Source organism: Daucus carota, chromosome 5 (assembly GCF_001625215.2).
Source record: "Daucus carota subsp. sativus chromosome 5, DH1 v3.0, whole genome shotgun sequence".
In the NCBI taxonomy this organism is placed as follows: Eukaryota; Viridiplantae; Streptophyta; class Magnoliopsida; order Apiales; family Apiaceae; genus Daucus; species Daucus carota.
Window position 1 is genome coordinate 30033900 of NC_030385.2, and position 24933 is coordinate 30058832.

Sequence of the window (24933 nt, forward strand, 5' to 3'; positions counted from 1 at the left end):
AAACTTAAAATACACTGAAGAATGCCACAAAATCCATCATTTTATGAAATGAAAAAAAATCCATCAACATTTGAATACCATCAGATTTTAATGGATTTTAAACAATCCCAATTGAATACCATCGGATTTTAAAGCATAATTTAAAATCCCAATTGAATACCACCGGATTTTGTTGCATAATTTGAAATCCCAATTGAATACCTCAAGATTTTAATGGATTTCAAACAATCCCAATCGAATACCCTCGGATTTCATGAATGCAAAAAAATGCTTTAAAATCCGAATCCAATACACCCCTCTAAAAACAATCCATTAAAATCCCAATCGAATACACTCCCGTAAATAATACTCCGTTATGCTATAATTTTTTTTTTAAACTCCGTTATGCTATAAATTGAAATATATTTTTGGAGTCCGTGTACCATTTATATTGTAGGTGTTTGGGAAGAGGGCTTCTGGGCTTAAAAGCCTAGAAGCCCACGCGTTTGGGTGTTGGTTTGAAGCGCTTATAAATGGTATAAGAAGTCAAAGAAAAAAAGCTCTGAAACCCCGCTTTTTTTTTGCCATCAGCTTCTTCTTTTTTCGATTCCTCCTGCTTTTTATTTTTTATTGCTGTTATCACATCATGTTATCTCCGTGACTCCATCCATTGAATATAAGGATTAAGCTTTTGTCCTCATTTTAATAAATACTCAAATATATTAATATTTTATATTAATATTTATATAAATTGTTAAACACACTTATAGATCACTTAAATATTTAAATTTGAGACATTTTAGTCTGTTACAATATATAATTTCAAATCATAATTTCACTTATTTAAATTTGGTTAAATCTTTTCATTCATTCCTATATTATATTTTAATATAATCTTAAGAAATAAATAAATGAAACTTATAACAAAATGTGAGACAAAGCAAACCAAAAATCAATTTTTTTATATGATATAAATATTAATCTAATCTAATATTTTCATCTAACTTTACTCAATATATACCGTAAATATCAAATAATATATTACAAAACTACGAAACTATACCAACTTATAAGTTAAGCTATCCAAACACTTAAAAAATTATAAGTCACGATATCCAAACACTTCTAATAGCTTATAAGTCCAAACCAACTTCTCATTTCTAATCCACTTCTTTATTTTAAGCAATAAGTCACTTCTTTTAAGCTCAGCCAAACGGCCCCATTATTTTGCAAACCAACCGAGGCTCGGTTAATTACTAAAAGGCTGGAGTTAAAAAGTAACCAGGGTTAGCTTAACCAACCCACCCAGTCTCTTCTCTCCCACTGATACACAGATCTTTTCTTCATCTCCATCGCTATGCTGCTTCTCAAAATATCTTCCAGATCTGATCTTAATCACGCTTCATCTTCATATTTCTAATCATTTTTATCTCAAATGTTTGATTTTATTCAATTGTATTTGTAATTAAAAGATAAATGGAGACGCAAAGAATGTTGGATTTTGCTCATAACATGGATAATCGTCCCAGGAAGCGTCAGAGATTGACATGGGACATGCCTCCTCCTCTTCCTTATCCAAAGGTTGTATCTTTATACATCTCTCTTGTATGTATCTGTTTCAATTTGTATGCATTTCTATCTTATTTTGCCGTGCCTAGTAATCTTGTAATTTGTTTATTGTGTTTACGATACATAATTGACTGTAGGCTTGGGATGATTTGTTACTATTATGCCTGAAATTTGGTGTATATTTATGTTCTAATATTTAATTGCTAGTTTATTGATAAGATTAGTTTGTATTATGTGTCAGAAGATTTGTAATGAGCTGATATATGTCTTATACTGTTATTTTTCTATGGATTAATAGTTTATTCTTGTTGTTCTTCCAATCTTCTATGGATGTCTGGTACTTGTAGATAATAAATTTTCAGGAATAGAGAAGCTAATATGTATAGGATATGTATTACGTGCATATATGTTTTAGATTGACCATGGAACTGAGTCATAACACATAAAGTACACTATATAGATGTTTATTAGATTTTTTTGTTTGATTACGTGAAGAGATTATTGCACGGTAAATGAAGAAATTGTCATATGCCTGATCTATGGAAATCATATTGTGACATGTAGGGTCAGTGAAAGAATTTTTATATTACCGATCTTTGGGAATTACATGGTAATACATAGTTATCCTTTTTCTTTGGGTCATAATGCTTTTCTTGCAATAATTTTTAGGATTGCTATGGTTGTTAACAAGGCGGAATTATACATGTTTATCGTTCATGAGCAATAGTTTATGTTTAGCTGTTTAGATTGATTGCCGGAGGATAATTTTCTGACTGTTTCTTATTCAAATGGCACTCAGGTCTTTCCAGCACTACATAACGGGCAGGAATATGCCAATGGGTGCATTCCGAATTATGCCTTTTCTTCTATATATTACAAGGACTTGCCTCCCAGAGGATCCCCTCCTTGGAGACCAGATGATAAAGATGGGCATTACGTTTTCGCTGTTGGTGATAGTTTGACTCCTCGTTGTAAGTACTCCAATTTTGACCTGAATTGTGTTACTTGTAGTGTTCGTTATGTCAATCTTTGTATTCCAAAATTTTTGTGATTGTCTCAACGATAGTGTCAAAATTGTGGTGTGGGCATGACTGCTTGGAAGAAAGAGACCAATGATATATGAAAAGTAACCACTAAGTGTGCAATTCCCCTATATGTATCTGTTTTGAAGTATCAATGTTATATTACATTGTAAATTTGTTGATGAATATTGCTCTTAGGTTTCTGAAAAAATGTAGGAGACCATGACCCAGTTCTTAAGAGTAGGAAAGGTCATGTTCTGTCTTTTTCTGAAATTTTGTGTGCTATTAGGAAGCAGTTGCTAGATTGTTTAAGTTGGTGTACAATGGAAAACTTAAGAGAGAAGTGTTATTGAAATATGTCGAAACATTTTACAAACAATTGCTTGTCCATGATATGACTTAGACTTCTTGATACAACACTCTAGATCTGAAAAAACTCTTCTTTTACCGAGAATGTATCTTGACTTTGATTTATCTGGACAAGTTTCAGCTAGGTTGTGCTTATATGTCAATAAAACCTGTTTCCTTTCTCCGTATCACTTTAAGTTCTATATTTATTAATATTGATGACATAGCATTCCTTCTCTCTTTCTCTGCAGACAGAATTCTGAGCAAGATGGGTGAAGGTTAGTTGTGAACTTGATTTTGATGGTTTAGGATCTATAAGCCTTGTCTCAAAAGTTTTACGTATTCTTTGCCTTCTTAAGTGGAAAAAATTGACCAATACTGCAGGGACTTTCGGAAAAGTTTTGGAATGTTTGGACAATGAGAAGAAAGAGATTGTAGCAATTAAAATTGTTCGATCCATACATAAATATCGTGAAGCTGCTTTGATTGAAATAGATGTTTTACAAAAGTTGTGCAGGCATGACATTGGTGGCCAACGGTAAGAGTCTTCTTTATGTAGGGCTTCCAGTTTCATTGTTGAAGAGTAGATTGAAAGTGACCTTTGGTATAAGTGATTTCATTCCTTGCAGTTGTGTGCAAATACGGAATTGGTTTGACTATCGTAATCATATATGTATTGTAAGTTTCTATTGATGCATACTTTTTGATTGATTTTGGTGGGCGAAAATATTATGTAGGCCCAATATTCTGTAAGTTAAAAACTTGCGGATGGATTTAAATGGTGTTAACAGGTTTTTGAGAGGCTAGGGCCAAGCTTATACGATTTTCTCCGGAAAAACAGCTACCGTTCATTCCCTATTGATCTTGTTCGGGAGTTTGGCAGACAACTTTTGGATTCTGTAGCATGTGTGTAGACGAATCTCGAACCAATTTTCTTAGTGCTGTTTATATCTTGGTTTAGATTATGTGCTATAATTTGAAAACTAGAATACGGGCGTAAATTGTATGTCAGTTGCCGCCTGCTACATTCTAATTTACTCATAGGTGGTTCTAAACTTCTAATAACATAACTAGTTATAATTATTAATTAAGATGACAGTTGTCACTAATACATATTTTTCCCTTCTCTGCAGTTATGCATGATCTTCGCCTGATTCACACTGATCTGAAACCGGAAAATATACTTCTTGTTTCCTCCGAATATATTAAAGTTCCAGATCATAAGGTATTGCTTCTTTAGCATGATATCCATTTTTAATCGGACGCTTATCTTATTGTGGGCATCTCTTTTATATGCACATATTCACAGTTCTGAAGCTGTTAAATAGATGCTGTGTACTTGATCAGTTATATCTGTTGGAGGAAAAATCTTGCACTAGATTTATGATGTCAGTTTTGTCACATGGTTTTGAATCCAGTTCTGTCTATTAATAAATGTTTATGCTACTAAAGTCAGAAATTTGTATGCGAGCTTGGTTTTAAAATCACTACTTGTTCCTGACATTTTAACTTCTTTCCTCTTGTAAAGTTTCTTTCTCGATGCCCTAGAGAAGGTTCCTATTTCAAGAATTTACCAAAGACAAGCTCCATTAAGCTTATCGACTTCGGGAGCACTACATTTGAACATCAAGATCATAACTATATAGTATCAACACGTCATTACCGTGCACCAGAAGTTATTCTGGGTGAGTTTTCTTCTCTTGTGACATTTTCTTCCATTATTTAGTTTTAACTTCGATCATTTATAAGTTCTTTTAGCTGTGATACTATTTTACGTCTTTACTTAAGAATCAATTAGTTTCAAAAATTGATCTGATACTGCAGTAGAGATATTGTATTGATAGACTTTGATGGACCTACATCAATCTGGATTTGAAATCTTACCCCTAAAGTTTCTGTTCATAAAGAAAGCAGGGAGTGAATTTTTGATCAAACACATTGCGCCTTTTACGATCTCATCGTCACTAGTATATGTAAGATCTTCCATCAATTGTGTAAACATTAGCTTAGATTGGGGATGTCCTGGTCAGTAAGTTTTCTTCAGGGAGTCCCGATATTAGTCTAAGGCATCCTGTCTTGATTTAATTATTAATTAATGAATACAAGTTGACATACATAGTCTTTCTTTGCAGGTCTTGGGTGGAACTATCCTTGTGACATGTGGAGTGTTGGCTGCATCCTTGTCGAACTTTGCTCTGTAAGTCAAGTGTGAATGTGCTCCTTCGTTTCCTCTGTCAATTGCCTGGACACCTCTTTTAACATATCTTCTAGTTTTGATGTATTATTCATTATTTTTTTTTGGAGAGTTTTTAATTTGCAAACTTTGTTTGAAAGAAGATATTTACTGTAGAGCTTCACCATGAGTGGTTTAGTTCTACTTACAATTCTGAATATCTTCTGTTAAGTAGGGTGGTTTTTAAGTAATAGAAATTATAATTCATTTATAAATTACTGTCAATTTTGATAATAATATTCTTATTATCATATGGGTCCTACAGTGTATAGCTTATATATCAATCCTGGTCAATTTCCAGTCTCAGCATCTCTCTTAGTCAAGTATCAAATCATTATAAATATAATGGAGCAAAGCTCTTTTTTCATAGTTGATAAATATATATTACGTGCGCTGAATGTTGCTCATTGAACCCTGAAGTCAAAATTTTAAACTTTTACAATTCATTTTTGACCATATTATCTTTCAGGGTGAGGCCCTTTTCCAGACACATGAGAACTTGGAACATCTTGCAATGATGGAGAGGGTTTTAGGACCGCTTCCCCAACATATGATTATCAGATCCGAGTGAGATATCGTTGCTATAAGATTTTCATTTTTTGTTCTTAGAATTAAATTGTCACCAGACAGCTGACCGCATACACTTTTACAGTCGTCGTGCTGACAAGTACTTCAGAAGAGGTGTACGGTTAGATTGGCCAGAGGGGGCTACTTCAAGAGAGAGTATGAGGTCTGTCTGGAAATTGCCACGTCTCCAGGTAACTACTGTACACAGTTTATGCGGTTTACAGATTGCGCGGATATTATAACTTATCTTGTGTGCCAGTCTTTTACATTCATGGTTTATAAAAAAACTTTGCCACATCATTCTTGTTCTTGTTTGCCCATCCTATATACTTATTTATACCTGCAATTTTTTATAATTGTTTTGCAGAATCTAGTCATGCAGCATGTAGACCACTCTGCTGGGGATTTAATTGATCTATTGCAAGGGCTATTACGATATGATCCAACAGAGAGACTTACAGCGAGGGAAGCTTTAAAACACCCCTTCTTTACTAGGGATCTGAGAAGGTGTGGCTTTCCAATGTGAAATTGCCGTGATCCAGTGGTGAAATTGTTGAAGGGAAAAAAAAAAGTTTATATAAAGCATTAATGATAAAGAAAAAGAAATTAAATCTTGATAATCTGTCTCTGTTTTTTTTTTTTTTTGTTAATTTCCAAATTATTTCCTGTTGCTGATTGTGTGGGTGTTGATTTATATTTGCCTGTCCCTTTCCTGACCCCAAAATTTTCTCAAATCTTATGTTCCATACTTTGATCATGTTTAAATCTGTAAATCTGGATATTGTGTTTGTTTGGTTGCCCTGAAATGATTTGGCATATCAATTAAAAGTTTGGTCTAGCTCATCTACTCTGGAGATTTTATTTGTTTCTATTATCATCCTTACCAATTTTGTTGAAAGTCTGAGTAGCCCGCAGTACATGTTATAATTTTCGGTGTAAAGTTCTACATATTAATCTCATTATCAGCTTTCTATTAATTTTCCACAGTCAATCCCAATATTTGTGTTAAACCTTTGGCCATTAAAACCAGTCAAAACTACATGACAGTTTTCCCCTCAATGTAGCCTGTAGGTAATTGCTTAAGCTAAAGGTTGCCAGCTATGGGGGCAATAAGTTCTATTATGCCCTAAACTAAATTTCATGATTTTTTTTTTTTCTGTAATATGTTTTTTTCCTTAGAATCCCCCAAATTCCCATATGTATAATACAATAAATTTGTGGTTAGAGTTCATCTCCTTTTTCACTGGTTCTTCGCTTCAACCAGAGTTTATCTCTTTCTTTTTTTTACTGGTGGTGCTCTTCTACTAGCAGTCTAGCACTGTTGAATCTACAATTATATGTAGGAAACATCTATATAACTAGAGTCCCTTCTTTTCTCTTTCTTTATGTTTCTTTCTATTTCAGATCACAGATTCTTGCAAGTAATTATATTCAACAACAGTGCAGATTCAAGTGCTGTTATCTACTTATCTTACTAATTAAAATAAAATAATGCCAGGTAATATTTGTTATAGTTTACTTGCAAGTTTTTTGTAGTAGCATCTCGATGCCACTTCCATCCAAGTCGAGCCACGTAAAGGATTTGAAAGCATTATCTAAAATTTTAATATAAAACATCAATGATTGCTCAATCATCTGTTTTTCATCTGTTTACAATTACTAGCTGTAATCGCACTAGGTTTTCAACTGTAGTACTATCATCCAATATAAAAATACAAGTTTGGTAAAGCAGTTCACTCGTTTCTCACGGATTCATTTCTATCTAATTTTGGAAAACGAATAGCTGAAATTTGGAGTACCTTGTGTGCGCAGAATTAAACACTTGACCTTACATTTGTTCTCCAAACTTTAAACGCTCACCCTCTTGTCCCCTTAAATTTGGAAGGTTTTTTAGATTAAGGTGGGTTTTTTGCCTTACAGTATAAGAAATTTATAGAAAAATTATTCGTTATGATTTTAAGCTCTTTTTTTTTTTTTTTGAAAATAAGATAAGATAAACGGATTCGAGCAAGTTATTTAACGAAGAAAAGAGCACCCGGTTGAGCTACGAGCATTAAAGATCTCGAACATCATACATAATTATGAATAATTGAACTTGACATTTTAACATAATTTTAGCATAAGTAATTAATATAATATATCCGGATTTTTGCGAGGGAAGTCAAAAAGTTCAAATTAAATACTTCCTCCTCATGTATTATATATGTAGTATTAATTTTTTATGAATAAAAATATAAACTACATTTTTTTATTCACAATTTTTTTCAAAAAAAACACTAAATAGAGGTATTTTTTCTTTGCATCTTAAATTAGGTAAAAAATAAAATATTATAAAATGGAGACGCAACGAGCAAGTCGAGTACTGGTTCATCTTTCTTCCCGCTCAGCTGTGAAAATTTTAATTATGCACCAACAACAATAATAAAGCTGAAAAAGAAATATTGCTCCATCTGATATCTCCTCCCATCCAATAAGAAGCTGAAGCCCACGTGGGTAATCAAGGCCCACCATAATTATGACATCACCTGATCACTACGAAGTTTAATAAAAACAACTAGTAATATAATAACAATAAACGTAAAATCAGGTACCTGTAGTCGGTGCTATTTCACTGTCCGCTCGTTAATTTATTCGTCCTATGTGCCGCCTATATATCAACCTACCCATAACCATCTTCGAATCTATACTCATACGAAGCTTTTTGTTTCTTGTACCAAGCATTCGCAGCGTACATTTATCATCATGACTGCTTCATCCTCTTCTGCCGCTTCATATATCCATATGGTAAGTAATTCCGTCTTATTTACGATTTTAGTAAAAAACCGCACCGAACAGATATATGTTTGTGTTATCAGGTGCAACACTTGATAGAGGAGTGTAAAAGAACAGTGAGTTGTAATGGTTGTAATATATTCAAGTTAATATAATTGTTGTGGGTACAGGGTATATATAGTTGATACAGGATAACATTTACAAGATTATACAAAACTAACAGTGCATATCCAGTAGTTCAGTTAAGTGCTTCAGTTATCTGATCGCTTGACTTGGTCTGGTATTGGATAGACTTAGTGGTTAGGATCTGTTAGAGTGCATATTATTTAACATGAGCAAGGAAGAATGCATGGATGCGCTTGCCAAACATGCCAACATCTTACCTGTCGTTACTTCCACAGGTAAGCTAAATTTGTGCTTATATTATTTTTCATATTTATAAGATGAAATAATAATAGGATGTGATTGCAGTGTGGAAGGAGCTGGAGAAAGAGAATAAACAGTTCTTTGAGGCTTACTCCATGAATACAAGAGAAATGAGAAGTTTGGTTAAGGAGAAATCAGCGGTTACTGATTATGAGTTGGAAACTATGAAGCAAAGAATCCACAAGATGCTAAGCGATCTTAGATCTTCTGCATCTGATGGGTCAACTTGTTGACATTATTAATTATACACAGTGAAGAAGCTGCCTTCAGCAAGTTTGTTGAGATTGAAACAGTTATATATTTCTGTTTTGGGCTGGCTGTTACGGATAGATTATTCATCTTGCGTCCGGACAAGATAATAAAATGAATATTAGATGGGTTAGAGCAAGTCCTTTTACTCGGTTCAGTTTTTATAGTTTTTCACCGAATTTAGAAAAACCCAATTTCGAGTGAGTGTATTTGAAGCCAAATATATACGGAAGGCAAACATATTTTTAAATATGATAATAATGAAATATAAAGGTTTTCTTAAAAAATTTATCTAAATTACATTAAAAAAAAAAAGTATCTAAAAAAATATGGTGTAACTACACGTGCAATCTCAATTTAACAGTTGCAACATAAAAAGTTATTGGTAACATTACAATCTCATATCTCATATGCTTTTGAACATGTTTTTAAATAAGTTTGAAAGCATGTGTTTTTTTCAATTTGCCGATAATGTGTATCTGATGGGCGGCTCTAAGAAATGGAGGTAGAGTGTGACCATAAATTTATTATTTTTAAACTTTGACCAACTTTTATAATTTTGAAAAATCAAGCCAATCTCGAGAACTTTATTTGAAACAAGTTTAAAACTATTACGAAAATTTCTTAATTTATCAACAAAATTTTTAGGCAAATAAGATACTCCCACAGTCTCATAATATATTTCCCATTTATTTTTATCATGTTTGTCAACGCACAATTTTGATCGTTAATATCTTTAATTTCGTATCAGTATTAAATATAAAAATTTCATTGTAACTCATGGATACAAATCTAAGACTATGTTTAATCTTATAGATTAAACGTAAATTAATAATTTATTTCATGTTATGAACAATATCAGCATGGCAACATCTCAAACGAGAAATATATATAGAAACGGAGGGAGCTTTAAAACATGAGGGTTTGAGTACGATACAGGTTGTGGCAAAGCAGAGAAGTGGTTGACAGGCCTTTGATGTTTAATATTAATCAGTCTCATATTTACATCATCTCAGAGTTGAGTTATAGTCTCCCCCATTTTGTGTCACATGCACGAGCTTCAATGTATGATTCTGGCACAACAGTGTGCTGGACAATGTATCTCTGTACTCTGTCCCATCTTTGGATGATAATTTCATGACCATACCTACATTCACGCACATTAATCAAACTGCTTTCTCACTTTTATGTGTTATAATTAGCTAAAGGCTCCAATTATGATTTCATGATCAAAGAAATCGGTCGACTGAGGAGGAGATTATTTGCATTTTGCGGGAACAAACTGAGCTTCACTTTGGTTTGCCTGAAATCTCAGATAAATTTTGTTCCTGCTGCAGATGGATCATCGCGTATATCTCATTCTTTTTTCTTGACTGTCCCTTTGCCAAGAAAAGCAAAGCCTTTTCTTATGCAGAGATTTTAATATTTCATGAGAACTCGATTTAATGTGTATTTTTATATCCGGATTGGACTGCGGTTAAAAATAATGACTTTTGGGACTTGATGATGAATGCTCGATTTAAATTGTTTGTTTGTTGCGTTATTTGTTTGAGTGATGAGATTTTTTTTATTTAAAAAATTTTAAAATAAAATAAGTTGTTCAAAAAATCATCCTACCAACTTTTACCTCTGATTTTAAAAGAGTTTTAAATTCATTTTTAATTTTAAGTCAGTTTCTTACTTATTATACAAATAAATAATTTGCTACTCTAATTGAAGTCGAAAGACGAAAATAACTTAAATTCAGAGACTTTTAAGTCCCACCAACCAGCCTTCTAGATGGTAAGTAGGAGTGTATAGAGGTGGGTAAAACCGACCGAACCAATTCAAGCCGACCATATTTCACCCCAACTAATCCGAACTTTTTTGACCCGATTGATAATTGGATTAAAAAATGAGTAACCCGATTTAATTGGGTTGGACACGGGTTTCAGTTTTTTTTTAACCGATCCAACCCAATCCGATTAAAAACTATTAAAGTATATATAAAAATCATTCCCCCCACCCCAGTAACCCATAATATGTTAGCCTGGTCCATTGAACTAATTGTTGATTTGTTGTGCTTTGCTAATTGTTGATTTGTTGTGTTTTACTAATTGTTTCGCTGTAATTCTGAAGCTTCTGGTATCGAGTTTTAATTGTTTTGGTCAGTAGTGCAGGTTTTTTAAGATGTTATAGTGCTCAGCTCATTTTGTATATATTTGAGTATTTCACCTGCTTACTGTAGTACATTCAGTTAAAATTATCTTTTGATATGTCGAAATTTAGTTTTGCTAGATTATGGAAAAGAGAATTATTTTATATTTCATAAGCTGATCAAACCGATCCGAACCGAAGTAATACAAATTGGTTTAGGTTATGAATTTAATTTTTATAGCTTGGGTTGAGAATTTGAAAACCCAATTTAATTCGATTGGGTCGTTAAATTTTTTTAACCCGCTCAACCTGAACCATGTACACCGATACTGTAGATGTTTATTTTATGATTATTGATTTCAATTAGCTGTTTAGATTAGTAATTTTGTGAAATAGAATGAAAACAACATTATCCCTTACACTTTTCCAAAATATATATATTTTCGATTCCCCCACAGTTCAAACGCTCCCATCATGTATTACACGTAAACGAAAAATTGTTACCCGACAAGACAAGGTTACTTGTGGCGAGGCCTCTTTGAGCTGCTCACAGAAGCTTTACTAGTTGAGAGATTTGAGGAATAGTTTATATTACATGGGCTTTCAGACCACCTACAAGTTAAAGCCCATACATGAGTTAAACCCACAACATAAAGCCCTTAACAAGCATCTCAATTCTCAGTTGCGACAACAATAGCTAGAAGCCTAGAGGTTAGAAACTTTGCATGCCTACTGGCTACTGCCTAGCACATATCCCGTAAATATTGGTGCACATATAAATCATCTGTCGCCATTCGGTTTTTTCCTTTTTCAAATTCGGCAACAAATCCTTCAAATTTTATGCGTGTCAGCAATACAGACTTGACAGATTCTTGGTTTTATTTGCCAATATTTTTCAAATTTGACAATTCCTTTTTACTGCTCTTTTCTCCGGACAGAGAAACAGATGTTTGAAGATGTGAAATGTAATTGACTTCTTTTATCACTATTTCATTCAATTTCAACCGGCCTCTCACAAAAGCAGCTTCTTTTCCTTTCTTTTTTTACTCATACAAGTAGTTTCGTCCCCACCTATGAAGGGGCGAGAGAAATTGTTACTCCCCTGAACTTTTAAGAAAATTATATTTTATATATTAGAAAATTATAAAACTTAAAGTAACTCCACAAAATTATTTATATTATATATAACCAATTCAAATGATATTATCGCTAAAGCATTACAATGTTTTTTCATCCTTATTTTCATTGAGATTATTAATTTGTAATAATCAATTTCATCAAATTCTAAATAATAACAAAAAAAAAATCCCGATTTTTTAGAGAATTTTTTATGCATTTTAGTACATATAACAGTACTCTTTTACCACTTCATCTTTTGTTTTCGTCCATGAAATTCTTCCTTTTGATTGAGTATATTTTGACGTTGTTAATTTCGTGTGCCTAGCATATACTAAAACCAAGCATAGAGTTGGGCAGTACACTGTAACACATTTGGATCGAATCATATAGCGAAGAAGACGATCTAGTAATTTGACATGTTCCCACGAAACAAACAAACTTTAGAGACCTCACGTCAATATCAAACTATACGTTCAATTCACAGATTTATTGAATTATTGAGCACCATGTAGCATGTAGGGTACGGTTTGGCAAGAAACATACACTTCTTATACCCATGCTTATTTTTATATAGTAATGTATCGCTTTAGTTAGAATTTTAAGTAAAAAGCTTATTAGAAAATCAAGAAAATATTGAATTAAATTACTTATCCAGTAAATTGGAGATACTCATACAAGCGACAATTGTACAGAGTGTGGTTGTAATATATTCTAAATTTTGACATAGAAAATGGTACCACATTTCACAGACTCGTCCTCGTGAGAGGTCACTTTCCACCAGCAATCAAGATAAAATGTTACAAATATTATAATATCTCATGGGTTGAGCAATCTTCCATTGTTTATGTCGTGGTCGACTTTTTCGTGCCAGCTCGATGATGGGAAGCCAAAATAGTTTGTCAGATTGTGAAATGATTTTTCTGAGAACTGAAAAAACGTACAGAAATCAACGTAGATAAATATGGGAGAAAATGAGGGTTCGTATTAAAAAAAAATAAAGTGTCACATGGTGATACAGAAGCAGGGAGTTTTTGGCTAAGGTTAGGTATTTGCGGCCATGCTGCATTGCATGGTTTTGGAGTATCAAGCAGTTCATCCAATCAGGGGTTTTACAACTATAATGCTTAACTTGTGCTCGACGTTTTGGTTATCTAACAAAAGAAAAGCCATTCAGCTGAAATTTGAAATTCCTGTTATATTTGTTGCATAATGCTTTTTATAGAATCATATTATGTTTGAGTCATTTCTCGTAAAAATATATGATTTTATATTTTATAATCGAACATTTTGGTCTAGAAGCAAACTCGATTTCGAGTATTGTTGAAATTTTAGATGATTGTTCGATTATAAAATCAGACGAGTGTTCGATGAGGATTTTTCTCCAAACACTTGATTTTCGATGAGTTAATTATTTATGATGAATATTTTGTCTCGGTTCAAATTTCAGTAGAAACAATTTTAGTTTTAAGTTATTTTTCGTTCAGATCCAATATGCTGAGTATAACAAATTTGGAGAGGGAAGAGCTGGGTGATGTAGGAGATGAATAGGAAATACAGTAGTCCTAGTACTTGATAGTCATACTTTCTACGCAAACAAAAGAATAGTGTTTTCTGTTGCTAAAACCCAAATATGCTTTATTTGATTTAGAGGGGTACAGCCGTACAGGTATTGGTACTCGAAACTCGAAAGATGTTGTATTCTTTGACAAACGATACCAGTTGATCATCAACCCTGTTACTAATTTTTTTATGACTGATTGTTTTAACAAGTTGCGTGTGCGGGTGGGAGTACATAGAGTGAATTTTACGAGGGAGCAAGAGCATCTGCAACCAGAAAGTCTCCGATCATAAAAAATCTTTAACCAAAAATTAAATTGATATATTAAAAATAAAAAATATAATTATTTTAAAATATTTAGTGGCATCTCCGCTTATCGATCTTGTAATGTCCATCCCCCTTCATGTATTTTAGAATATTAAAAGTTATATATGTAATTTATTTTAAAATAATTGTCATTTTGGTATTTTATATAGAGTTTGAGGCGTAAAAACAAATTATCTATACACGTCAACTTTCATAAAATTCTGAATAAAAATCTCAGATCTATAATTTTATTTTTTTCGAAAAGCAAAAAATAATACATACACATTTTTTTTTTTTAAATCTTAAGCTTTAAAACGCTTATTATACTCTCTCATTGATAGCTCAATTGGAGATGGGATTCTTGCTCAATGAAAAATTATCCGTCAAAATATATTGTATATCATAGCTTACAAATAATACAGAAAAATGCCAAGTCTAACACGTACTAGTTGAATTTAATCAGTTAGACTCAGTCCGTTATTTATCATATTTTTAATATTTATATAATATAATTAAGATAAACTTGCACCCGTTATCACTTAAAATTCTACATTATCATTTAAATTGATAGATATAATAATTTATAAGATAGGAAAAGTGAATTTATTTTGATCACGAGACAAATGAGGTTATGAGGGTAACGGTAATGTAGAAATTTATTTACAATATTCGAAAAAATAAAAAAAAAATTCAAATGTTGCATCAATTAGAAAATCTAATAGCATAATTTGGGGCCAAGGTAGAAACAGTGACGTGAGTGAATCCAAGTGCCCCGAACAGGAAAGAAAAGAGGCGATTGTAAAGACAGGGCCCACTAACGATCAAGTGGAGCCACCCCTAGTTGCCCGCTTTTATAGGCATAGCCTCACATAGTAAATGCAGCTCCACTCCACCTATTTTATTTATTATATTCATTTTATATTTTTACCCCCCCTTCCCTTTCCTATCCACTACCCCCACCATTTTCAAACTTGAAATACCCACTCCTAACTCACGCTCTGCTCCTCCTAACACACACCCTATCTCCCCCCCCCCCCTCTCCCTCTCTGCAATAACAATTGCTGTGCCTAGTTACATTCCTGTATGTAATTGATCTCTCTATTCGGATCTAAAAATGGACAGAATCAGAGATATACACAACTCTAGAAAAACTTCCACCAACACACTTGGAGGTCTCTCTCTCCCCCCCCCCCCCTCTCTCTCTCTCTCTGTGAAATATGTTTTTTACTGTTAAGTTAAGATTTCTGTGTATAGCTGAGAAATTTGAGCATGACAATTCAGCCATCTGCAATTTCAATTTGTTTAAAAGGAATTAACTACTGTTTACTCATCAAGTTAAGTAGTACAATATGTCAACATATAGTTCCTAAACACTGAAATATAAATGTGTGATTTATAGTTGTGGATATGCTTCAGTTTGTTGTTAAACACTAATGCTTGTTTTTTTATGTCATGCCAAATGAATTATGATAACTGTTTAACAAGTTCATTTGCAATTGGAGAATCAGTAAGTAGTGTTTTAGATTTAGTTGTATATTGCATTATTACTACTTTTCTTTCTTTAGCACTGAAATAAATTATGGTGGGTGGTTTCCTGTACCGAAAGCCTTGATTGATGCCTTTGGATTCTATTTGTTCACCTAGCTACTTTATCTTTTAATTTAATTATTATGAGTCATAAATCATAGTCTTGAATTTTCTCTAATGTCAGTAAGTTTGCACTTCGTGATGCCTTTATATTTGATTACATATCGGTTTTATGTGGTTCGGTGCTTTGATTGCACGGCGTACCTCCAACTGTGGCGAGCATTTTAATTTGAATTAATTTGTCTTCTACGATCTGTCGGAATGCACATTCTAATGTTGGTTAGCCTAATTTTAGCAGGAAACCATAAGGACAGAGGTACTTCAAAGTTGGTGTCACCAAATGTAGTTGCAAGATTGATGGGTCTCGATGGCTTACCATCTCCGGAGGTGAGTCATATATCACAAAAAGTACCTGCTGACAATAAAGGGAAGATTGCTTTACCAAAGATTTCAGATCGAGATGCTCATTGGCGTGAGCTCCGGTCTTATAAGAAGAGCTACATGGAGCAGTCAGAGTTTAAGGATGTGTTTGAAGACACAATCAACAAATCGAGCTCCAACAAGAACCTGGGAACACAATTTCTTCAGCAATCAGATTCGTTGTTTCTAGAAAATCTGCCTATGCAAAAAGCTCCTTCCAGTTATGAATACAATCGCATAGCAGTTTTGAAGCCATCACATTCCACAAATCAAAAGGCCAAGGACAAGGGATGGCAAGATGAACGGGAAGGTCCCATGAAACATGGTTTTGTGAGGCACACTTGCAATAATCATGGCTCTCAAAGCCTATACAAGTCATCAACCATTAGCCCAGACAGAGCAGGCGAGTCTGACATTATGGCTAAACGAATTGTTATTCTGAAGCCAAACTATGTGAAGGCACATAATGCTTTTAACCCCGTGTCATTGTCATCGCCTGATTCTTCACAATTTAATTTCCCCGTCTATAGCGAATATGAACAATCTGAAGATAGTTATAGGGAAGGATACTATAGAAACATGGATATTTTTAAAGACGTAGACTTCTCAAGGCGCAAGTCTAGAGAAGTAACGGAAACTGTCATGAAAGCTACCAGAGAAATGAGAAACACTTACAGTCGCATGAAGAATAGGAGAGGCACTGCTAAAGAATTAAATGGGGAAACGGTCGAGGAATTTGGTTATGTGATGAATAATTTTCCATCTCCTTTTAGAGGAAGTCCTGATATTAGTGGTCTTTATGATTTCTCTGGAAATGTTACTGCGAGTGAATCAGAAGAGACAAAGTTAACTTACGATTTCACAGAATCCTTCGCCAGTAGTGAGGCAAAAAAGAGATTGTTAGAGAGGTTAAAAAAGGCCTACAAGTATGAGGATAAAAGAAACATGACAAGGGATGTTTATCAATATGCAGGGATGGATGGTAAAAAAATTACACTTGGTGAAATGCTTTCTACATCTGATAAGAAAGTAAGAAATCTGGATGTCACAATGGGTGGTATAAGCAGCAAGGACGGTTGGAAGGACAGTTTTTCCAAATACTCATCAAACTCTAGATCAATTTGTCAACTGCCAGGAGTAGTAAGTGAGAAAAACAATGCAGGTGGTGAATGTCGAGTTGATGACAAGTTGCTGGTGCCGAAAGAAGACACATATCAGTATCAAAGGAAAGTAGTAGATAAAAATTGTAAGAAGAAAGAGAATTCCTCATTGAACAGCTTAAAGTCCAGCAAGAGAAGATCACTATCAGATCGCAAGAAATATGCCTATAATACTGACTCATCACTAGAAATCTATCCGAGTCAGGATCAGACGGAGACAAACTTCAACAAGGAAGGTTCTCCAGATAAGCAGTTGGGAGCATCTCAGACATCAGGAAATATTACAAGTATTGCAGATGCGGACATCATTCAGAATGGGTCTAGAAACCTCTCTCCAAGATCTTCTGATGAGATGCCTCAAGAACCATCAATATTCATGAAAAATAGTGATGATTCCTCTGTTGGTAATCAAGAGAATTCTACTCCACAGGTATGTATATCCAATTTCTATAACATGTACTTTATCCAATTTGTGTGTCATTGAGGTCACTAGTACCTGAATATCTATATTTAGTAAGCATTAGTAATCTATCTAAGAGAGATTGAAACGTGCAGCGTACTAAAGCTGAGGCAGAATCTTTGGAGAGTTCCAAGGAAGCTGATCATCCAAGTCCTGTTTCTGTTTTGCAAGTTCCATTAAGAGAAGATGATGCATTATCAGGTCCTGAGAGCTTTGAGCAAGTCAGCGCTGACCTTCGAGGTACCTATAAGCTACTGATATAGTTTAATTTTTGACAATGAAAATTGTTTAACTCAAATCAATAAAAGACAGTACAACACTGGAATTTCTGAATAAAAGAAACTACAACAGCAAATAGAACCTAAATCTGTAGGGTAAATGTTTGCTTTCCAGATTACCTTTTTATTAATTGCACGAGTGACTTCTAGTGAATTATATATGTGATTGTCACTACATGGTACACGCATGTTTGTTTCGGATAGAATACAAGTAACAGCCAATCCAATTTTAGAGGTCAACTAGCACGCTATGTTAGGCATGTCTCCAATTGCCATCTCCTGTAAAACCTACTTCACTTTTATCCACTTTGATCCCCATCGTAGAGCTAACAGTACTGATTTTTTTTTCTTCATAACCATATTATTGTATATTCTGAATCATTTTCAAATGCAGTTAAATTAATATTCCTCTAGAATGTTACTAAAATTATGTAAGTTGGGTAGACTAGTAATGAAAGTTGCTTACATTATTTGAATTAGTAATTTCCCTAAGCCGATTTATGATTTTAACTGTTTCTTCTTTCATTTAATAATAAAAAGAAGCTGTTTAATTGTGCTTCCATCAGAGCTTCAAAAGCAACTTCAGCTACTCAGGAGAGAATCCAGGTCAGATGAAGGGGATTCCACACCTCAAGATGATGACTACGATGTCCAGCAAGGGTCAGTCACAGATTCTGATCACAGAAGAGAGAATAAACCTGAGTGCTGGGAATCATCTTACATTGCTGATGTGCTGATTGAGTCTGGTTTTGCTGATACTGACACAGACATGTTCATGACTATATGCTACTCAACTGATTGTCCTTTGGGGCCGTGGGTATTTGACAATCTAGAGAGTAAGCACTATAGTGAGGTAAACAGATTAAAACATGATAGGAGACTACTGTTTGATCGCATAAATATAGCATTATCGGGAATGCCAAAATCCTTTGCGGAGCCATTGCCCTGGGTGAAACCGTCAGCAGTGGGAATCCGATTCAAGTGGCAGGCATGTGAGATCAGAGATGAGCTATATAAACTACTCGAAGTTCAAGTAAGAGAAGCCAGCGAGGAAGATTCAGAAAAACTACTTGACAAAGAAATGCACTGGATGGGCTCGCGAGATTGCATTGATGCAATTGGTGTAGAAATTGAGAAGTTGCTCACAGATGAACTACTAACGGAGCTTTTGAACGATGTTAAGTTCTCCAATTAGAATTGTTTACCTACGTTGACAGATATTATCCTATGACCTGATCAATCTTGGAAAAGAATGATTAGTAGAATAACATTTCCATAGATTATGGTCTATGACTAGTAGCAAGTAAGAACCTTTTCTATTTGATGTTCATTCTAAACATGATAACAAAAGGAGCAATAACCCTGAAATTCAATTCTGTCAGCAGATCAATGCACCCATAAAGTGGTAGCTTTAAGATTAAAAAGTAAACGGAAAAGACATAAAGAACTATGTGGTATTGTGGTCTATAAAGAATATATTCTTCTGTTTAAAGTTTCCCATGGTTCATGTAGTCTGCATCCTGTGCCATTAGGCCATTAGCTATCCATCAAATTTCTGGGTTAAATAGCTTATACATAATTGAACTCATATCGAACTTCTAAATGGGTTATTGAACTGAAATTCAAGTCTAAGAGAAGTAATTTAAAGTTGCAATTGAGTCGTTAAAGTTGCATAACGGAAAAGGGACATGACATGCTGATCTTTTTAGAATTTTCATCTTATTTTTGCTGACCAATATAACCATTATATTAAACGTAACCCGGTCCAAACTTTGCTTCCATTTGTGTATGAGATACTGGTTGTGAAAAGGGTTTCCAAATAAAATTGGGGTTTTAGGTTGCATGTATGTATTATGTTTGAAGACGACCGTGGAGAAGAGAGACACCATCAAACCGGTTTTTTTTGTGTTTGAAGATGACCGTGGAGAGGGAGACACCATCAAACCGGGTTTTTTTTCTGTTTTTATCTGCGGCAGCGGTGGTGTAAAAATTAACGAAGATTTGGTAGAAGTTAAATTCAGTGCAAGTCCTTCGAACCCGTTCATTGTTCTCCTCATAGCTTATTGCTTCCAGTTTCTCCTACATGCTTTAAGTTTTTCTTGATTCGTTTCTTTTGCCTGCTATAACTTGCCGATGACAATTTGCCTAAATATATTCGTTTCCCCTTCCCCAAAAAAAACCACAAGTCCTCTCAGTAATTTTGAGCATCACGTCCACCCCCAAATAATACTAATCATATAAATGCATATGCACAATTAGTATGGACACTTCTAATATGAAGTTCACAACAGGAACAGTAAAACAATACGCTGGAAGCCTGGAACAGGCAAAGAGATTAGAATTTGAAACTACAAGTGAAGGTGATTAAAGAGGTCCTAGAAAACATATTAAAGAATTATTAACGACTAGGTGCCTACAATGTTATGGCATAATATTTATCATTACATCTCTTTGTTTTAGTAATTGTAGAGAATAATGATTACTCGAATTACATGGGAAAAAACAATAACCTTTCATATATGCACTCCCAAAAGACTACCACTGAGGATAGCTACTCAGATCAAGTAACAATCTGAAATGAATTAATGAAGCTTATTATATCCATAATGATTCTTTTGACTGGCAAAACCAAAACTCTATAATATGTGCAACGGCATACCACACAGCTCTACCTTCTTGCTAAAGGTTGGGGCTAATTTCCTTCATTCTTCGTACATCCTCAAAATAGCTTCATTTGTCTGTCTTCGCCTCCCTCCGATCCAAGGGACCAAGACTACTGATGGCATTGGTTGTTAAGCATTTCTTCATCTGGACATTATTCTGTCTGCTTTAGCAAGTGCCATGGACTTCACCAAATTATCTCATCACAAAAACATGTTGACCATCACAATAAACCAGCACATATCACTAAACTCAAACAACTAGAGGTGTTTGTTCTCCAACACAATTGCAATACTCATAATACATGATACAAAACACATGAATTACGCAATTCAGCTGCTACAAACAAGCAATTAAGCTCATACAAACATAAAACTAGATACTTCTATTATCTTAAAAAAACCTACTTTGTCCCGAAACATGGAGGTCTGAAACACAGCACAGACACCCCTGTTAAACTGACCATACATAAATTAACCACCACTACTCCGCCATACCAAACTTAAGCTTCGACCTATCCAATTATTCACCTTACACTGAAACCATACAATTATTCGCCCTAAACTTGCACTGAAAATATAGAATATGACCTATCCACACCAACAGAAACTTTGAAACACGATACATAAACACCTATTACATAAACTATATGTAGATATACTAATACCAATACCAATACTAACTAGTAATCTGTCATCTTAAGTACGAAACTTCTGCATCAAACTTTTCGATATTCAATCAATTTGCTTTTCACTCGAAACTTCCTCTTGAAAAAATAAAGGAAGTTAACTCGAGCAAAAAGCAACCGATAAATTACCAACACGTCAAACTCCAAGTGAAAAACAATTCACTCAAATCATGTCTAGACGCAACAATCTCCGCAAATCGCTAGTGACCTCATCAATTTTCCCCTCTTTCTTCGTGAAAAAAGCCGGAAACGGAACAGCACTAGGCGGTGGAGACGCCAACATCGATTGAGAACCTGCATACAAATCACTAAAACCCCTAATTTGCTCCTTCACTGTAGCCGGGTCGGGTCCAATCCGATCCGTGGAAGACAAAATAACATCTTCCTCATCCGGAAACCCTAATTTCAAATCATCTAACTTTTCTCCCCTTTTCAAGATCTTCACTTCTCCCATCACCAGGTTTTTGGATCCGGGTCTATTCTCCACCGTCCGATTGTGAGATCGGCCGGTGTTATTCTCCGTGATGTTTGATTGGCTTCGTTTGCGCCGCCGCGAACGCGTTGGATTAGGGTTAGAGTTGCGAGATCTGGATGGAGGTGAAATTAGGGTTTCGTTGCGTATGCAATTTTGGGGGTGGAGAATATCTGTTGCCATATTTGTGGTGATTTTGAGAATTAAAAATGTATGAGCTGTGTATCTGTATCATGTATGAGTTGTGTAAACTGCGATACGAGGGGCGGTTTATATAACGTTGTGGACGAGGCACAGCCTCGTGACCCATTTTCACACGTTTAAGATTTGTGTTTTTCTTTTACAAATCGATTTTTTTTTACAAGTTACATGTCTTGCAAATTAATATCTGTTCTAATAATTTTCAGGGTGAGCCAAAAACTTTAATAAATATGTTTATTTGAATAATTTTCTTTTTGAAAAATGATGGGTATCACAAAAATTCGTTTCAACCTTTTTTTTTTCTTCAAATCTACTTGCCAACATATAATTGGTTCAACTCGCACTAGTAATAATACGATCCCATGTATACACATCAGCCACACAATTAAAATTAGACATGTGTCTGCCACATCATTTGAGAAAAAATTTTGAGAACAAAATTAGAATACTACATTATCTTTTGTTTTTAGTATATTTAAATTTATTATGCATATTTAAGTATATATATTTTCTTAAAAGTAATTCCTTAAATTTTTAAAGAAAAGGGCCCCTAAACACCGCCATAATCTTGTGATGGTCTCATGCGCAAGTATGTTCCTTGTGCTCGAAGTAACATGTTAATTTAAATTTTTATAGATAAATTAAATACATTACTTAATTGTTAAGTGTCAAGATAGAAGTCTCTCGTAGTCCGACCTGCGTAAAACGACTATGTCAGTATACTTTATTGCTGACTAACATATGCATAATGCATTGTATGGCTGGGTAAAAACAGTCTTCCTCCCGTTTCGGCCTTTTGGGTGCAGTAACACAGTTAAGACTTTGACCTGCATTCGAATTTTTTTTTTTGACACAAAATAAAAACAATATCATTAACATGACATAATATAGTCGGGACAAACCCCCAAACCATACAATCAGGATGGAAAACAAATAACATGCTAAAAATAATCAATTGATTTGTTTCCTAATCGTTTAACAGATAGAATTTAAACATTCCTAAAACAAAAAATTGAAATTAAAGATATTCTAAGCGATTCAAATTGCACCAACATCGCAGAAAGTAACAACATCACAATTGACCTTATCACGTGAAAGCCATTATTTGAACAATGTTCATAAACCATAATCTCATAAACTGGGATTCGAGGAGTAGCACCTCAGCTATCTACATGCCGGATACGAGATATAGACATGCCGAAAGTGTAAACCCGAACAATCTTTGATTGTAAAAGGTACTAGCTGATATTTGACGAGGGCTTTCCAAATCTCCAAAACACCAATAAAATCATTTTGAATAGATCCAACAGCGAACGAACCAAAACATAACTAAACAAAACACTCCAAAAACATAGACAAATCAAACACACTCCAAAAGGAGAGACACACAAACGCCCAAAAAATTGGATTTTATTGAATGAAAATCAACGAAAATGAAAGAAAATAAAATGGTTGGGGCTTTCCACCGGTGAAAAATCAGTGGAGCCCCTCAATTAGCTTGAGGAAAGACGAGACAATGGACGGAGGCGCGAACCTAATTTGATTTGTTCTTTAATTCGTGTACATCCGAAAATAATTATTCAAAAACCGATCCAAACTGGTTAGTCCAAACCGAATATTTTGATTTTCTAATTGTTTAATATGGTTTTGATGATCGGAATAATGAAATTTTTTGTTTGGTTTCGATTTTCACATTTAAACTGACTGAAATATCTGAACTGAACCTTTATCAAATATGTTATATAATTGATATTTTTATAAATTTGATTTAGATATTCAAGTGCCGTAAATGTTGATCAATATTATAGACATTCCTTACTTTTAAAATTATTCTTCTCCTTTTTCTCCATCCGTATTGTATCTGCTATTCATTAATAATCAACCTTTATTCTCTCTTTCAAATAAAATATATTGTTTTGTTTTTTAAATAAAATAAATTATTTGTTTTCGTAAAAACATATAAAGATTGCATCTAAAATTATTTATATCGAAGAGTTATACAAGTTTCATCTTTATCTTTATTGGGTATTTTGTTAATTGACAAAAGAAGAAATATCTTTTTTTTTTGTCAGACAAAAGAAGAAATATCTAAAATTATTATAATACTCTAATCTAATAAAAGTGTACAGTCTTATAATATTTTAGTATTAAATCGAACCCAAACCGAAACCATTCGTTGAGAATCGGTTTGGTTGGATTGATTTTTATAACATTCGATTTGGGCACGATTTGTAATTTTTTTAAAACTCAAAAATTTGATTTAGTATAATTTGAACCTCTAAAATATCTAAACCGAACCTAATCGACTCTCGCTGCAGCTACCCGCAAAGCGCAAATCTTATTTTTCGGATGCTTAACAATAAGAGTGTACATTTAAATGAGTTGAGTGAACTCGTCACATAATGTAATTCAAATCATGGACATTTCGAAAGAATTTCTTTTTAAAAATTTGGGCTTCTCGGAACCAGGAACCGAACCTCCCCACAAGAAATAGAACATCGGTCACGGCCTGGCTCCTCTTTCCATCCCACACGAATAGGGATGGCAATTTGTACCGAACCGATGGATACCCGATCCGTACCGACCCGACTGGGTTATACCGAACCCGAAATATTCGGGTTTGGATTCGGGTTTGGGTTTGAATTTTAAACCCGAACTGCTTTCGGGTCGGGTTTGGTTTTAGAGCATACCGTTTCGAACCCGACCCGAAAACCCGAAATCC

The 24933-nt window shown here is 34.1% G+C and overlaps 4 protein-coding genes across 5 annotated transcripts; 3 read left to right on the plus strand and 1 right to left on the minus strand.

Annotated features, from left to right (window-relative positions):
• The first annotated feature begins 1261 nt into the window (after positions 1 to 1261).
• On the plus strand, positions 1262 to 6561 carry LOC108223762 (serine/threonine-protein kinase AFC1). Its single transcript, XM_017398171.2, has 12 exons — positions 1262 to 1560; positions 2348 to 2519; positions 3170 to 3196; positions 3303 to 3456; positions 3548 to 3596; positions 3710 to 3824; positions 4052 to 4143; positions 4447 to 4603; positions 5051 to 5115; positions 5621 to 5718; positions 5804 to 5909; positions 6086 to 6561. Exons 1-12 carry the CDS (start codon positions 1456 to 1458, stop codon positions 6242 to 6244), a joined length of 1299 nt encoding a protein of 432 aa, XP_017253660.1. The 5' UTR covers positions 1262 to 1455; the 3' UTR covers positions 6245 to 6561.
• A 1809-nt stretch (positions 6562 to 8370) lies between these two features.
• LOC135152664 (uncharacterized) lies at positions 8371 to 9298 on the plus strand. The gene is made up of 4 exons (XM_064093207.1): positions 8371 to 8502; positions 8574 to 8591; positions 8804 to 8891; positions 8962 to 9298. Exons 1-4 carry the CDS (start codon positions 8461 to 8463, stop codon positions 9147 to 9149), a joined length of 336 nt encoding a protein of 111 aa, XP_063949277.1. The 5' UTR covers positions 8371 to 8460; the 3' UTR covers positions 9150 to 9298.
• Positions 9299 to 15237: 5939 nt separating this feature from the next.
• LOC108223867 (uncharacterized) lies at positions 15238 to 19570 on the plus strand. Of its 2 annotated transcripts, none has more exons than XM_017398318.2 (4): positions 15238 to 15456; positions 16167 to 17881; positions 18007 to 18151; positions 18756 to 19570. In XM_017398318.2, the coding sequence occupies exons 1-4, from the start codon at positions 15399 to 15401 to the stop codon at positions 19382 to 19384; spliced, it is 2547 nt and encodes an 848-aa protein (XP_017253807.1). In that variant the 5' UTR covers positions 15238 to 15398; the 3' UTR covers positions 19385 to 19570. The 2 variants fall into 2 exon arrangements, with proteins under 2 accessions (XP_017253807.1, XP_017253808.1); XM_017398319.2 differs by having other exon boundaries at positions 15239 to 15456; positions 16170 to 17881.
• A 2131-nt stretch (positions 19571 to 21701) lies between these two features.
• LOC108220033 (uncharacterized) lies at positions 21702 to 22193 on the minus strand. The gene has a single exon (XM_064093981.1). The coding sequence runs from the start codon at positions 22191 to 22193 to the stop codon at positions 21702 to 21704; it is 492 nt and encodes a 163-aa protein (XP_063950051.1).
• Positions 22194 to 24933: the final 2740 nt, after the last annotated feature.

Bases quoted from the DNA above. Each gene is read 5' to 3' on its own strand.
- LOC108223762 (XM_017398171.2), top strand. From the start codon at position 1,456: ATGGAGACGCAAAGAATGTTGGATTTTGCTCATAACATGGATAATCGT. The intron at 4,144-4,446 runs GTATTGCTTCTT...CCTCTTGTAAAG, and splicing joins TTAAAGTTCCAGATCATAAG to TTTCTTTCTCGATGCCCTAG. The intron at 5,910-6,085 runs GTAACTACTGTA...ATTGTTTTGCAG, and splicing joins GGAAATTGCCACGTCTCCAG to AATCTAGTCATGCAGCATGT.
- LOC108220033 (XM_064093981.1), bottom strand. From the start codon at position 22,193: ATGGCAACAGATATTCTCCACCCCCAAAATTGCATACGCAACGAAACC.
- LOC108223867 (XM_017398318.2), top strand. From the start codon at position 15,399: ATGGACAGAATCAGAGATATACACAACTCTAGAAAAACTTCCACCAAC. The intron at 15,457-16,166 runs GTCTCTCTCTCC...GCCTAATTTTAG, and splicing joins TTCCACCAACACACTTGGAG to CAGGAAACCATAAGGACAGA. The intron at 17,882-18,006 runs GTATGTATATCC...TGAAACGTGCAG, and splicing joins AAGAGAATTCTACTCCACAG to CGTACTAAAGCTGAGGCAGA.
- LOC135152664 (XM_064093207.1), top strand. From the start codon at position 8,461: ATGACTGCTTCATCCTCTTCTGCCGCTTCATATATCCATATG. The intron at 8,892-8,961 runs GTAAGCTAAATT...ATGTGATTGCAG, and splicing joins ACCTGTCGTTACTTCCACAG to TGTGGAAGGAGCTGGAGAAA.